Raw genomic sequence first — 14,548 nt, 5'->3', positions numbered from 1 at the left:
GTAATTGCATATACATACAAACATATATAGAACATTTTCATTTTACATATCGTATAAAATACAAACAAAATATTCATTTATGGTTATTAAAATATTGTTCGATAAAAAAAAAATTTATTAAAATCAAATTGTTATGTAGCTTATACGCCTTAACGTGCAGTCATATATATATATATATATATATATATATATATATATGTAACATTTAGCTTATATTGTAATATTTACTTGATAAATATACATATTCCCATATTAGCTGTATGAAATTAATTAAAAAAAACTATTTGTGTATGATATAATCATGTAATCAAGTACACCGATACGTTTATGATAATTTAATTATATTAAAGTATATATAATCGTATGATAAAAATGCTCTAAAAAAATTACTTATACCTAAAGTTTTTGTTATACTCTTATAATAGTTACGAACTTATAGCAAATTAAATGAAATTATTGAAACTAAATATAACCGAAATAAAAAACATATTAAAATTTAGATTAGCTACTATTTTATTTTTAATTATATATTTACAAAATTAAAATTATTTAGTGGAATCAATTAATTTTATAAAATATAGAACACTGGATTACAGGTTGTCAAGGATTTAGAACTGAGCCTGTCTTGTTGAAAGCTCTACATATCGTGTAAGCCCATGTTTCATGAAGTAACACCGAAATATCTGTTGTGTCGCTAATCAGGGTTTTCCAGATGCAGGCTAAACCTTTTTGCCGTCCTATTCTTTAACACATTCATGAAAATGTGCAATGTAAAATTGACCAAATACTTGCATTTATCAACGTCCCCGGCTGATTGTAACATACTCAACCCTTTATCCAAAATTACAAGGAATGTAGAATCAAAATGCCAATTTTCGGCTTATTGAGCCTTCACTTCACCTACTTAACTACCATAGGTAAGGTTAGGTTCCTTACCAATTTTCGCACAATAATGGCCTATATGTTAATTTCTTATAGGTAAATTCAAACAGTTTCAAATGGAAAGTTGCTGCCTAATAATAGGGTCTAATGAGTTTCTTGTATTACATTTCGTTCTAGTGACGATTCAAGTACTCTGAGATACCAGTTTTTAAGTATGAATGACAGAGTTTTGATGACTTTACACTATTCAGAAAGGTTTTAGCCGGGTATGGGAATATGTACATCGTGTTATTCAAGACCATTTGAAAAAACTTTAAAAAATTGGTTTTTAATAACTAACTTGGTACTTGATGCAAATTATCATTATTTGTAAAGTTTGTATAATAGGTTATTTTCACTTCAAGACAAAAAGGAAACCACAAAAGAAATCAATTTTAAGGGCTCTCATATTTTTCAATACGAAAAAAGTAGACGCGATTACATTAAAAATCGCTGCTGGTTTATAATTTTGAAACCTCTCATGAACTTCTCCAAAATAAAAATAACTGAATTATATAAAATCATTTTTAAGAATATGTAACGTCAGTGTTGCCGAAAATTGCGAATAATTTAAAAACCTTTGTCTGGCAATCATGACAAACAGCTGATTTGGAGACTTCGAAATTTTTAGTAACATTTCCGTTTTTCATTTTCTCTCTTTTCTTGTTTGTGATTGCTAGACAAAGGTAAGTAAATTTTAGTTTAATTTTTCAATCGTAATATTTTACTGTAATCATTAATCATGTTACAGATTTTTTAAGCGCAAAATAAAGAGTGCTATTTAAAATTGTCATAAGAGCATTTATATACTTATTTTTACAACAAGAAATTCTTAAAAAATCTTTATAATATGGAAAATGATAATGACGTGGAGCTGCCTCTTCAAAAAGGTTTAACATCAGCAGCCATACTTGAAGTTGGAGATGCAGATGGTGATGATAAAATCTCACACAAACACAATGAGGATGATGGTCAACATAGTAGACAACAGCAGCAGCCCAGCGCCAACATTACTCGAATAAAACAACTTAAGTTGCAACAGCTAGAAGAGTCGTTGCAGATTAGGGAGAGCTATTTGCGGGAAAAATTTAAAATCCTCACTGCAGATAGTGACGACGAGGGTATCGTGGAATCACATTTGCCTGAAGTTGGGCCTCAGCTGAATGCACATCAAGCCGTAGCTGATGAACAGTTTTCGCCACATGGCCAACCTCATCTACAGAGTACACCAAGGTTAGTAAATAATCCATCTCTTTATACCTTACAGATCGCTCCCACGCTTACGTCGTCTCAGCTAGCAGCGCGTCAATGCATACCGAGAGATTTGCCTACGTTCCGCGGCGATCCAGAAGAATGGCACATTTTTATAAGTGCGTACGAGCAAACTAAGCAAATCGCAGGTTTCTCCGATTATGAATGTCTAATGCGCTTACAGAGGTGCCTCATTGGTAAAGCGCGCGATGTAGTACGCAATATGTTGGTGTTGCCCAATATGGTTGGAGAAATAATAAACACTCTTCGTATGTATTTTGGACGACCAGAAATAATTCTAAATAAGTTAATTGAGAAAATGCGTCAGTTACCGCCTCCAAGGGGTAGGCTGGGCGATTTAATTGACTTTGCAGTCAACATTAATAATGTAGTTGCAACAATTGAGGCATGTAAGCTCAATAGTTATTTTAATAATCCACTCTTATTACATGAGTTAATAAGTAAATTAACTGAAGATATGAAGCTCAAATGGGCACTACATTCAGCATCAATAGCCGAACCTACACTTCGCGATTTTTCAGCGTGGCTCTCATCTTTAGCAAATGCGGCAAGTAGAGTAGCTACACCTTCTTTTTTAGATAAACCACTAAAAAAGGAAGGACGAGTGCACGTACATCAGACAGCTGAAATGACAACCACGGCAGTTAGGTGTTACATCTGTGGCGGCGGACATAAAATAATGGAATGTGAAATATTCAAGAACGAGCCTACTAATCAACGCTGGCGCATTGTCAAGGAAAAGAAGCTGTGCCGACAATGCTTAGGCGAGCATAGGCGTCGCTGTTTCAATAATAAAGTGTGTGGCATTGATGGCTGCAATGCACGACACCACCCCATGCTGCATTCTCGGATAGACCAATCTACGCCAGCAATATCTTTTACAGCTAACAATGTTTCATCGGATATAGTAGAACAAATAAGTTTAAGTCCATACTCAAACAAAGCGTTACTCAACAACCATAATTCATCAGTGAATAAAAACTGTTCATATTGCCGAATTCTTCCAGTTACTTTATATGGCACCAAAAGGACTATTAACACATATGCATTGATGGACGATGGGTCAACACTAACGCTTATTGAAGCAAGTCTAGCCGATGAATTGGGAAACGATGGTATCCAGGATGCGCTATGCATTAATTGGACAGGTAATATCAGTCGACAGGAAAATAACTCAAAAAGGCTCAACCTACAAATTTCTGCCAATGCTCCTCAAGCTAAAAAATTCCCATTGAAAAATGTCCGCACAGTAAGCAACTTACGCATGTCAGCAGAATCTTTTGCAGCTGATAAAATAAAACAAGGGTATCCGCATTTAGATGGCTTGCCTCTAGCAAGTTATACAAATGCTGTCCCCATGCTGATTATCGGCGTAAATAATCCAAATTTAATTTCAGCACTTAAGGTGAGGGAGGGTGGCTGGCAAGAACCCGTGGCGGTGAAAACACGTCTTGGTTGGACAGTTTTTGGTGGTGGTGAATTAAACCACCGTAACAACTTAAACCTACACAAATGTAGCTGTGGACAAGAAGCTGATAGGGAGCTTCATGAGTTAGTAAAGACATTTATAGTAAACGAGAATGTCGCGGTGGCTACCCCAAAAGCAGAATTACTTTCAGTTGAGGATCAGCGAGCAGAGGAAATAATGCGCAAGTGCCAGTTACGCGGAAACCGCTACGTTGTCAATTTGCCATGGAACACCGATACGGTCGAATTGCCAAATAGCTTGCCGATGGCATTACGTCGAGCGGAGTGCTTACGTCGAAAAATGCATGGGGACCCTGAATTGTGTCAAAAGCTAAAGGAACAAATCACTACTTTAGTCAGCAAGGGCTACGCAACTGAGTTGCCAGCAGAAGCAATTAACGAGCGAGGTGGGAAGATTTGGTATTTACCAATTTTTATTGTGCGCAATCTACTTAAACCGAAAAAGCATAGATTAGTTTGGGATGCTGCAGCCAAAGCTGAAGGAGTGTCACTAAACGATTTTTTGCTGAAGGGGCCGGATATGCTGCGACCACTTATAAACATATTATTAAATTTTCGTATAGGAAGAATAGCTGTCTGTGGTGACATTGCTGAAATGTTTCATCGAATTCTAGTACAAGAAGCAGATACTGATGCTCAGAGATTTCTATGGTTCAGCGAGACATTTAAAAATATTTGCGTTTATAAATTAAATGTAGTTAGCTTTGGTGCGCGATGTTCACCATATATAGCGCATTTTATTCGAAACCTGAACGCAGAAAGATTTATAGCTGAAAATCCTAGAGCAGTGTACGCTATTAAAAACAATCATTACGTGGATGACTTTATAGATTCAACAAATTCCATTGAACAAGCAATAGCATTAGCCGAGGCAGTTCGCAACATACATGAACAAGGTGGTTTCCATATGAGAAGCTGGACAAGTAATGCACCAGAAGTTTTAGCTGCGTTAAACGAAAATGGTGAACAGACGGGTAAGTCGTTTGATAATAATATCGACACACTTCCGATCGAAAAAATTCTCGGCATGTATTGGGACCCGAAGTCAGATTGCTTTAAATATGTTTTAAAATTCGTTCGTTTACGTCGTAATGTTTTTGCAGATGAAATTGTACCCACTAAAAGAGAAGTACTTCAAATTTTAATGTCCATTTTTGATCCATTGGGACTGGCAGCTTGCCTCACATCATATTTAAAAATACTTATTCAGGATATTTGGAGAAGCGGAATCGACTGGGATCAACCACTGGTACCCGATCTTATGGGCAAGTGGTTAGCTTGGGTTGCCTGCATGCCTATTTTTGCTAATATTTCTGTACCCCGTTGTTATTCACCATACATAACAGAAAGTTCATGTGATGTACAAATTCATACATTCGTAGATGCGAGTGAGTTTGCTTATGCAGCTGTATCATACTTCCGCATTAAAGATAAATATGGAGTAAGTACGAGGATCGTAGCAGCAAAAACCAAAGTCGCTCCAATGCGACCGATGTCTATTCCAAGAATGGAGCTACAAGCTGCTGTAATTGGCACACGACTTATGAATACAATATGTAAAGTACACACATTTGATATTAAAAAGCGTTTCATTTGGAGCGATTCCAAAACGGTGCTAAAGTGGTTGCGTGGTGATCCACGTCAATTTCAACAATTCGTAATGTTTCGCATTGCAGAAATTCAAGAAGCATCAACCGTCGAAGAGTGGAGATGGGTACCCACGAAATTAAATACTGCAGACAGTGCAACGAAAACAAAACAAAGTCCCGAATATGTGCAGCGGTGGGTCGAAGGACCAGAATTTTTGCTACAAGACGAGGATAAATGGCCAACTGAGGTGGACTTAGGTCCGATGGAGACCAGTGAAACTCGTGCAAAATTTTTATATCATCGCGAGACACAACCATGTTTCAATTATGAATATTTTTCATCCTGGATCAAGTTGTATCGTGCCGTTGCAAATTGGCTACTCTACATTGGGAAACTAAAGGCTCGTTGTGGCGGTTTCAATGCTACAAACGTTATTTTGACTGTTCAACATATTGAGCGCGCGAAGCTCTTAATATACAAAAGCGTGCAACAGGAACTACTTGAAGATTGGTCGACACTGAAAATGGGGAGAATAGTAGAAAGGAACAGTCCGTTATATAGGTTGCAGGTGTATATGGATAACAATGAGCTCATAAGAGTAAAAAACAGAGCGAGTAACTTTACGAATGAGTGTAAACCTCAAACTGATTTTATTTTCTTACCGCCAAAACATAGAGTATCGTACCTTATATGTGCGCACTATCATGAACGATTTTATCACATCCAACATGAAACTGCTTTAAATGAGGTCAGACAATTGTATTTCATACCAAAATTAAGACCATTATTCAAATCGATGCGACGAAACTGCAACGTATGTAAAATTTCATCGGCAATACCTCAAGCGCCGCAAATGGCCTTACTTCCCCCAGCACGACTAGCAGCTTTTCAACGTCCATTTACTCATGTGGGTATTGATTATTTTGGACCAATGGTGGTTATTGAGAATCGCAAAGCACTGAAAAGGTGGGGTGTTATAATAACTTGTTTGACTATCAGAGCCGTTCACATCGAAATCGCCCATAGTCTTAGTACTGACTCATGCCTAATGTGTTTAAGAAATTTTATTGCCAGACGAGGAGAACCTATCACCATCTACAGCGATAATGCAACGAATTTTCACGGAGTCGAGAACGTTTTAAGAAAGGAGTTAAAGAACATTGATTCCTCGGTTATGCAACACAAGCTAGCTCATCAAGGAATAGACTGGAAATTTAATCCACCGGCAGCACCACATATGGGAGGAGCGTGGGAGCGACTGATTAGAACAATTAAGACAGTGCTGTATCAAATTTCGCCATCTCAACGTTTTACGGATGAAAGTTTACGTACTGCATTACTTGAAGTTGAAATGATCATCAACTCGCGTCCTTTAACCTACGTGTCACTCGATAGTGAAGATGAGGATCCAATAACTCCAAACCATTTCTTGTTGGGGAGCGCTAATGGTTTGAAACCATTTTGTGATGCTAAGAGAATCGATCCAAAGATGTGCCTGCTACAATCTGAGATGTTTGCAAATCAATTTTGGCGACGATGGGTGCGTGAGATACTTCCGACATTAACGCGTCGCGGCAAATGGTTCAATAAAGTGAAACCCATTACGGTAGGAGACGTTGTGCTGATAGTTGATGAAACGGCTAAGAGAAATACTTGGGTAAAAGGCATAGTTATCGAGACAACTGTAGCGAAAGACGGCCAAGTAAGACGAGCTAAGGTCAAAACAACAAAAGGCTTTTTGGAGCGCCCTGCCGTAAAGCTGGCCATTCTGGATATCGGCAAAGTTGACGCAAACGACATTGGGGTCGCCTGCGGGGAGGAGAATGTTGCCGAAAATTGCGAATAATTTAAAAACCTTTGTCTGGCAATCATGACAAACAGCTGATTTGGAGACTTCGAAATTTTTAGTAACATTTCCGTTTTTCATTTTCTCTCTTTTCTTGTTTGTGATTGCTAGACAAAGGTAAGTAAATTTTAGTTTAATTTTTCAATCGTAATATTTTACTGTAATCATTAATCATGTTACAGATTTTTTAAGCGCAAAATAAAGAGTGCTATTTAAAATTGTCATAAGAGCATTTATATACTTATTTTTACAACAGTCAGTAAGAGTATATTAGCATCAACTTTTTAAAGTCATTTTAAAAAAGAAAAGTTCGTCATTTTCTCCATATCCTTTAGATGAAGAGGTGTTGTATAAAGTAAACATAAGAAAATATAAACACATATGAAAGCATACTCGAAAAGAATGACCTGCTAAGCGCCATCAATTATCCTCGTTAGTCGATTAGCTGAGACGTCTGTCATTTAGATAAACGGTTGCATACCTAAATGACTGTAAGAACCACTTATCGGATTTCAGTCTGATCAGCACTCCTCTCTATGCGCGTCTGCTCCGTGCTCACTTGTGCTGTCTCGTACATCAAGTACTGTTAGTGCGACCTTCAACTTAATCATTCCACCGGTAACACGATATATTTTCACGCTTTCTTCCTCCAACGGCCGCTTCAAATACCCTTTTCGTTAGAGCATCGTTATTAGTTATCACGATATGACCAAGCCATTAGATGATAATTCGCTGAATTATATCAATCTTATGATAAAACCATTTAATTCGTGATTCATTCGGATGCGGTAGTCGCCGCCAACTCGCATAGGATCAAAGATTTGACAAAGATATTTTATTTTGGAAACTCTCAGTATATAACTTAAGTTTTGTTTATTGAGAGAGAGTTCTATATCCCAATTGCCTACTGAGTCCATAGTAGCATCTATTGGTAATGATAATTCTTCATCTGATGTCCAATGGCGATATGTTTATTGTAATAATTCGCAGAATTGGTAATATTTTTATGATAAAAATGATATAATTTTATAGTTGTTTAAACCTAACTTATTCAATCTTTTACATATGAACAGATTGTAATAAAATGTTTTGACAATGTATCATACTTCAATCTTCATGATTTTTTTTATTTATTTTTTGTGTACTTTATTTATTATTTTTTCTGCGTGTTTATATTTTCTACGTTTGTAACGTTTACTATAACTAATTCAGCATTTTTTTTTGAATTATTTAATCTCATCAAAAAAAGTTATATTAAAGTCTAAAATTATTATTTATTTAAATTTTTTTTTTCGAGCTATAATGCTTTTCCTAACTTCTCCTAAATATATAATTTTTAAAACGAGTAAGTTAAAAACACATGAATATTATTTGAACTTTTTTGAAATCGCCTTTAATTGTACTTTTACAACACTACTAATTCAGATGATCTCTTGAGCAAATTGGCAACCCTATAAAACTGCTGTTCTCAACAGATGCGAAACAAAAACAGTTGCAAAAGATTAGAATGTTTATGTTTTTAAATAAATTAGTATAAGTATTTAAAAATAAAAGAATATAAAATTAATAACAATAATTGTGTTGAAAGTGGTTAAAGTGCAACGTTGAATATTAATGTTAATAAAGTACAAATTCTTTACTGAATTGTGAAATACTATTCCTCAGGATTTATTTAAAATTTTTATTTGTCGTTATTGAATATATAATACAAGGTTCATACTTATTATATAGTAATTTGATATTTTCAATAGTTGTTGGTAAAAAGTGATTACGAGACGATAATAAAAATACAAAACTTTTTTTATGGCGTTTTCTTTTAAATAATTTTATATTGTGTGATGCTATGTTAAGTCAAAATATTTTATACATGGTTTCAATATATATATTAATGACATTTATTAATCATTTCATAATTGTATGAGAATGGGTTAATACTCTTAAAAGCAAGAGTTAGTAAAAACTGAAAAATCACACAAATATTTAATTGCAATTCGGCTATTTTTTGTTGTTGTTGCAGCCACTTTGTTCTGCCGTTTTACTCAATGATTTTTTTTCGAACGTGCGTTGTATTTCATCATCTGAGTTGATTATTTCTAAATATTTAAATTTTTATATAAACGGCATAGTTAAAAAACATTAAAATATGGCTATTATTAAAAATTTCCTCAACTAATTTGTGTTTACTCAGGCTAATATATTATATACATGCGTATGTATATTAAACATATTCTGCTTTACAGTGCATGTCGGGCATAAGCCTTTTTTACTATTTCAAATAATAATAACTATTATATATTAAAAATTTATTTTATGTGTTATTCACGCGTGTAGTGCAAATTCGAAATTTATATACATACATATCTGATTTTTATACTCTGTACTACTTATGTATATAGTAGTACATAAGATCTGTTCCATATGGGAACTCTATTTATCTATACTAATTGAGTTTGTCTTTGCTTTAAGTGGTGTTAAGCACTTTTTAAGTGCTTTCCTGAATGTTAACTATTTGATGTGTTCATAGATGTTATATTACATATACATAATTTTATGATATATTATTGAAAGAAATAAAATCGCTTATAAACTAGTTATAGGTGTTAAGCCTTTAATCTGATTTTTATTCAACAAATTTTTTAGAACAATAATCCATCAAATAAAAAAATTGTAAAGCATCAATTATTAGGCTTCTAATAGATTACCGAATAATATTATCTTCGTATTTACTTCCAAATCTTAAGCCACTGATGTTTAGAACATTTTATCTCAATTCCTCATCATCTTAGGCATTCACAGGCTTGTGTGTGTAAAATCTGTCCTTTACTATATAGCTATATCTTTCTTAATCTATATATACATCTTTCTGGCTCCTAAACTTCTTGACTATTATTTCTGTTTATTCCAGTTCCTCTTAGCAGTAAAGACATTGTTAGAATGTCGTTCTATATTAATTTTGTAGCTCATTGCATTCATGGGATATACAAATATCTGACGATGGTTTTTCTGGATATAGTATATTTTACTCTTTATCATTATTCTTCTTTCTATGTGTGACTCATAAGTTTTTTGGACTGTTATTATTTCAAAAATAATATGTTTTCTTTAACTGCTTTTGTTATTATTCATGCTTCAGGTCCATATGTAGCGATAGCCTTCATGATTGTGTTATACATTTTTTTGTTTCCTTGAGTAATACTCTCATTAGATCAATATTTATTAGTATTATTAATATTATTAGTATTGTAAATTTGTTTTGTATTATAAACTTACATACGTTAAATCTGCCACTCTAGTAAATCTGCACGTTTATCCACGTCAAAATTGTATCGATCAATATTTTGTCTAAATTAGTAAGATTAAATGAATATTTTTTTTTGCTTTAGTGTATTGCATTGTTTATAGTTAGTTAGCTAATCTAACGTATAAAGTTTCTATCATTTCGACCTGGCATCTATGTCTTCTTAAGTAATTTTTAAAGAAAGAAAATTTTTAATCTAGTATCTGTGCGATTTATTATTCTATGTTAGTCCTTCGTTTTTTATATATTTTTTTTATTGTAACCATTGGTGGTCGATACAACGATAGAATCAAATTTTCAAAACGGAAAATTCGTAAATCTCCTTTAATTTATAATTGTTGTTGCTGCTGCTCAGACATCATACCTTGTTTAGAATGTGATAGGAATAGGCGACACTTAGCCGTCTGTACAGGAAAGGAGCTTACTACCAGTTTATTTTGATAAAAAATAACTTTTTATGAATGAATGGCAATTAGAGTTCACTTAATCCGGGGGTTTTAGTTTCTTATAACGGTATATTTCGTTCAGTAAATTTTATTGGTTGTTGTATTGCCTTTTTAGTTAAATAGTATAGCATAATTATTACTAATATAAAGAAAGTGATTAATTATTTTTGATATTCATTCCTCAGTTTACTTATATCTTAATATTTCCTGATTGTTTCCATGAACTAAAGTTTTTATTGTAAATATTTAGTGCCTAATTTGTGAGTTATATTATTATTAAATACTTTACGAAAATTCCAATAATTTCTATCATTGATAACGGCCTACTTTATATATAAACCGTAGATTTTAATCGTAGAGCTGATAGCATGGTTGAAGTAATGCAAAACTAAATGTCGACATATGTTTGATAAAAACTTATACGGGTATACATGTATGGATATATACATAATATATTTTTATTTTTTCACTTGAAAATGAATAATTAAGTTCGGTATTACTATACGACCCTGTATAGTGTTTAAATACCTTCATAACGTTGGTTGTTCACAGCTTCTAAATTTTGATTTGTTTTGTTGACATTTGAATGCTGAATTGTGGCGTTATCAGTGATTCATTGTGCCAAGATTAAATTATTATTCAATTAAAAAATATGAATGAGTTAGTAATTTTTTTTTTCACTTTAGAAAATAACGTCACTATACAAACTTGGACGGCTGCCATACATTCCCGGGAAAATTCTGTACCTGCGAGGGTCAAAATCCAAAAACAACTGATAAATTAGATTATTCTTATAATCTCAAAAGTACTCGCCGAGTACATTGAGATAAAAAAACTCATGCAGAAAAATAAAATATTCATTTAAAAGATTGTAAATTCGGTCAGTTTATATATCAACTTCGAGGCATTGACTTCATTTGTAGACAATTTTATTGTATCCTACTAATTATTATTAGAAAACACCCGTGAGTAAAATAAGTATATCTATCATAAACAGAATATTTAAAAAATATTTTTTTTTTCAGTTATTCAACATGAACACAGAAACTGAATTTCTTGATTCCTATAAAAAAATAAAGACATCCTATAAAAATGTTATGGCACAAATTGACATCGCTATTGATCACGAAGAACACGAACGCCTACAGGAAGCAATAAATGCATATGAATGCTGCATACAATCTATTGAGGAAATTTTTTCAATACCAGTTGGTATACCAGAAGACATTGATCCGGTCGAGACACAATGGAATGATGCATGTGCCATAATACAAAAGCTTAAAGGTGCCAAAACAGAAATGATATATCGGCAAAGGGTATTGAGGAATAAGATTTCTCCTATTGATGTTAATGCTGTAGAAGCAGCATTAGAAGAAAAGGATGTGACAGATGAAAATGATGTGGCAGAACCTGCAGCTAAAAAGAAATCAGTTTTATTAGATAACCCGCCCACACATTTTGATATCAATACTGCTAGCGGTGAGCGTAAAACCTATAGAGATATAATAAATGGTTTACGGGAAGTTATTGCAACGGAAAATAGTGGTGTCCAGTTTGATACATTATTTCAATGTCAAATTAAATTGTATAAAATAGAGCCCGATGGGGTCGTTACATCGGTAGCGGTAAGTTTATTAGGGTTTTTTTATGAATTATAATTAATATTTGAATATTTCTTCAATTTATTTGAGAAATAATATGAGTATTGCGAAAACTGAACAATTGATATGAATTTGCTAAAAAGACTTATTTCATTTACCAAAAATGTTGACAGGTTTCTCATTTCAAAAATAGACTTAAACTCAGATTAATCACAGGTTTCTTAACTACCGCTTTTCAAAGTGTGAAATGCAGAGTAAAAGTTCTGTCTATCTTATCTGCTTATGTTCTGCGATAGCCAGAAAAATAGTTTAGTATCAACCAACCAACCTTGAACCAAGAAGTTATTATTGGGTTTATCAGTAACATAATTTGTCCGTGTAAGCTTTAAGGACTCGCTCCAAAGTTAACATAATAGATCAGTTGTTGTTGTTTTGATAACTCGTGGAGATCTATATAGTAGACAACACGAAAGAAATTAAAGATTCGAATATATGGGTTAGGATATCGTTAGGTGGAGGAAGTGTGAAAGTGGAAGAAATTGTTTGGGAATAGGAGCGATTTAAGGATGAGCGGGAGCTTATATACGCTAAAATTTTCGAATAATTTATATTTTAAATAAAACAAAGAAACTATATTTAGTCTTATATTAAATAGATTTTACAATTTTTTTACTCTTATTATATTTTTATTAAAAAGCATTTAAATATATTAAGGCAATAAGCAATGGTTTACTTGCTTGAATATTTATTCACATATTTTTTTATTACTTCTTATTATAATATAAATAATTTTTTTTTAATATTTTTATAAAGGGTAATATACCAATGTCCTTGGTCATGTGCACCATTGGAGGCAAATGGAAATATTTGAATAACATTTTTTTCATTCAATGTCCATTAAATACAACGGACACTGCAAGTTCAACAAATAACAACATGATTTGGTTATATCCACTAATACCAACCGTGACGAATTGTTATCGCACAGATTATGGTGCATTTATTTTTCCAGATCTTGAATTAAATATACCAGGAAGCGCATTTGGCATAATAATTATAGAAGAAACAGTAACAGTAGATAGTGATGAGGAATTATCCGATTTACAACAATTTTTCTTGGATTTATTGGAAGCCATACTTGCTGGCACTGTTGAAAAATTACAGCAACCAAGTAGTTCACGAGTACCACGTGACACGAGCCAACAAGTGTCAATGCAAATTGTTAATGCCGCGAATTTTGTTGCCAAATATCTTATAAAGGGTGCAGAGAAAACTGGCGATATAATGGAAAAGACTACACCATTTATAATATCAAAAATGAATCCTGCACCACCAGATACACCACCTGTTTCGTCAACTGTACAAACATCAGTAGAAGTTGCAAAGAACGTTACCAGCGTGGCAGCTACCGCTACTAGTTGGGTGGCTGGTAAAGTTGGATCCGCTTCTTTGGCTTTGGGCAGATATTTAGCACCACATGTACAAACACAGGGTAAGAAGCTATTACAGAAAGGTTTTGGTTGTGATTCCGCTGAAGCAAATAATAAAATGGAAGGTGCATTGGTTATTGCAGCTGGTGCTGTTGAAGGATTTAGTACAATATTCAATGGTCTAGAAGAGTCTGCAAGAATATTAGGTGGTAACATAAGTAACAATTCCGTAAAAATTATAGAGCATAAGTACGTGCCAAATTATTCGGAAATAATGTATTGAATATTTTATTCGCAATGTTTCCTTTATATATTTCAGGTATGGGCAATCAGCTGGTAATGTAGCTGCTGGCACATTTGATACAATTGGGAACGCTTTCAATGTTAGCCGGAACGTTAACTATGTGACACCAAACGGTATTGTTAAAAAAATGGCAAAAAATACGGGAGCTGCTGTCGTTATAGATTTGGGCAAGAATGTTCAACAGGAATCTCAATATGTACCCGCAGGTTCACTCTATCCGGATTTACGCAGCATAAAAGAAAAATAATACCAAAGATATTATAGTTCATTCCACTTAACACCGATTTTAATATAAATACTATGAATCTCTAGACATATTTATATTATATTCACTTATTATTTTTTTATATAT

At 33.5% G+C, this 14,548-nt stretch overlaps 2 protein-coding genes across 4 annotated transcripts; both read left to right on the top strand.

Annotated features, from left to right (window-relative positions):
- The first annotated feature begins 1,771 nt into the window (after positions 1–1,771).
- Positions 1,772–7,117, top strand: LOC119675925. The gene has a single exon (XM_038087139.1). It carries the CDS (start codon positions 1,772–1,774, stop codon positions 7,115–7,117), a length of 5,346 nt encoding a protein of 1,781 aa, XP_037943067.1.
- A 1,485-nt stretch (positions 7,118–8,602) lies between these two features.
- LOC119680872 (protein spartin) lies at positions 8,603–14,521 on the top strand. Of its 3 annotated transcripts, none has more exons than XM_038093880.1 (5): positions 8,603–8,742; positions 11,548–11,826; positions 11,887–12,486; positions 13,276–14,141; positions 14,212–14,521. In XM_038093880.1, the coding sequence occupies exons 3-5, from the start codon at positions 11,896–11,898 to the stop codon at positions 14,441–14,443; spliced, it is 1,689 nt and encodes a 562-aa protein (XP_037949808.1). In that variant the 5' UTR covers positions 8,603–8,742; positions 11,548–11,826; positions 11,887–11,895; the 3' UTR covers positions 14,444–14,521. The 3 variants fall into 3 exon arrangements, with proteins under 3 accessions (XP_037949808.1, XP_037949806.1, XP_037949807.1); XM_038093878.1 differs by having other exon boundaries at positions 8,603–8,829; XM_038093879.1 differs by lacking the exon at positions 8,603–8,742 and having other exon boundaries at positions 11,373–11,826.
- Positions 14,522–14,548: the final 27 nt, after the last annotated feature.

Source organism: Teleopsis dalmanni, chromosome 2 (genome assembly GCF_002237135.1).
Source record: "Teleopsis dalmanni isolate 2A chromosome 2, ASM223713v2, whole genome shotgun sequence".
NCBI lineage: Eukaryota > Metazoa > Arthropoda > Insecta > Diptera > Diopsidae > Teleopsis > Teleopsis dalmanni.
The sequence above is the reverse complement of the archived record's forward strand: the minus strand, read 5'-3'. Positions and strand labels throughout refer to the sequence as shown.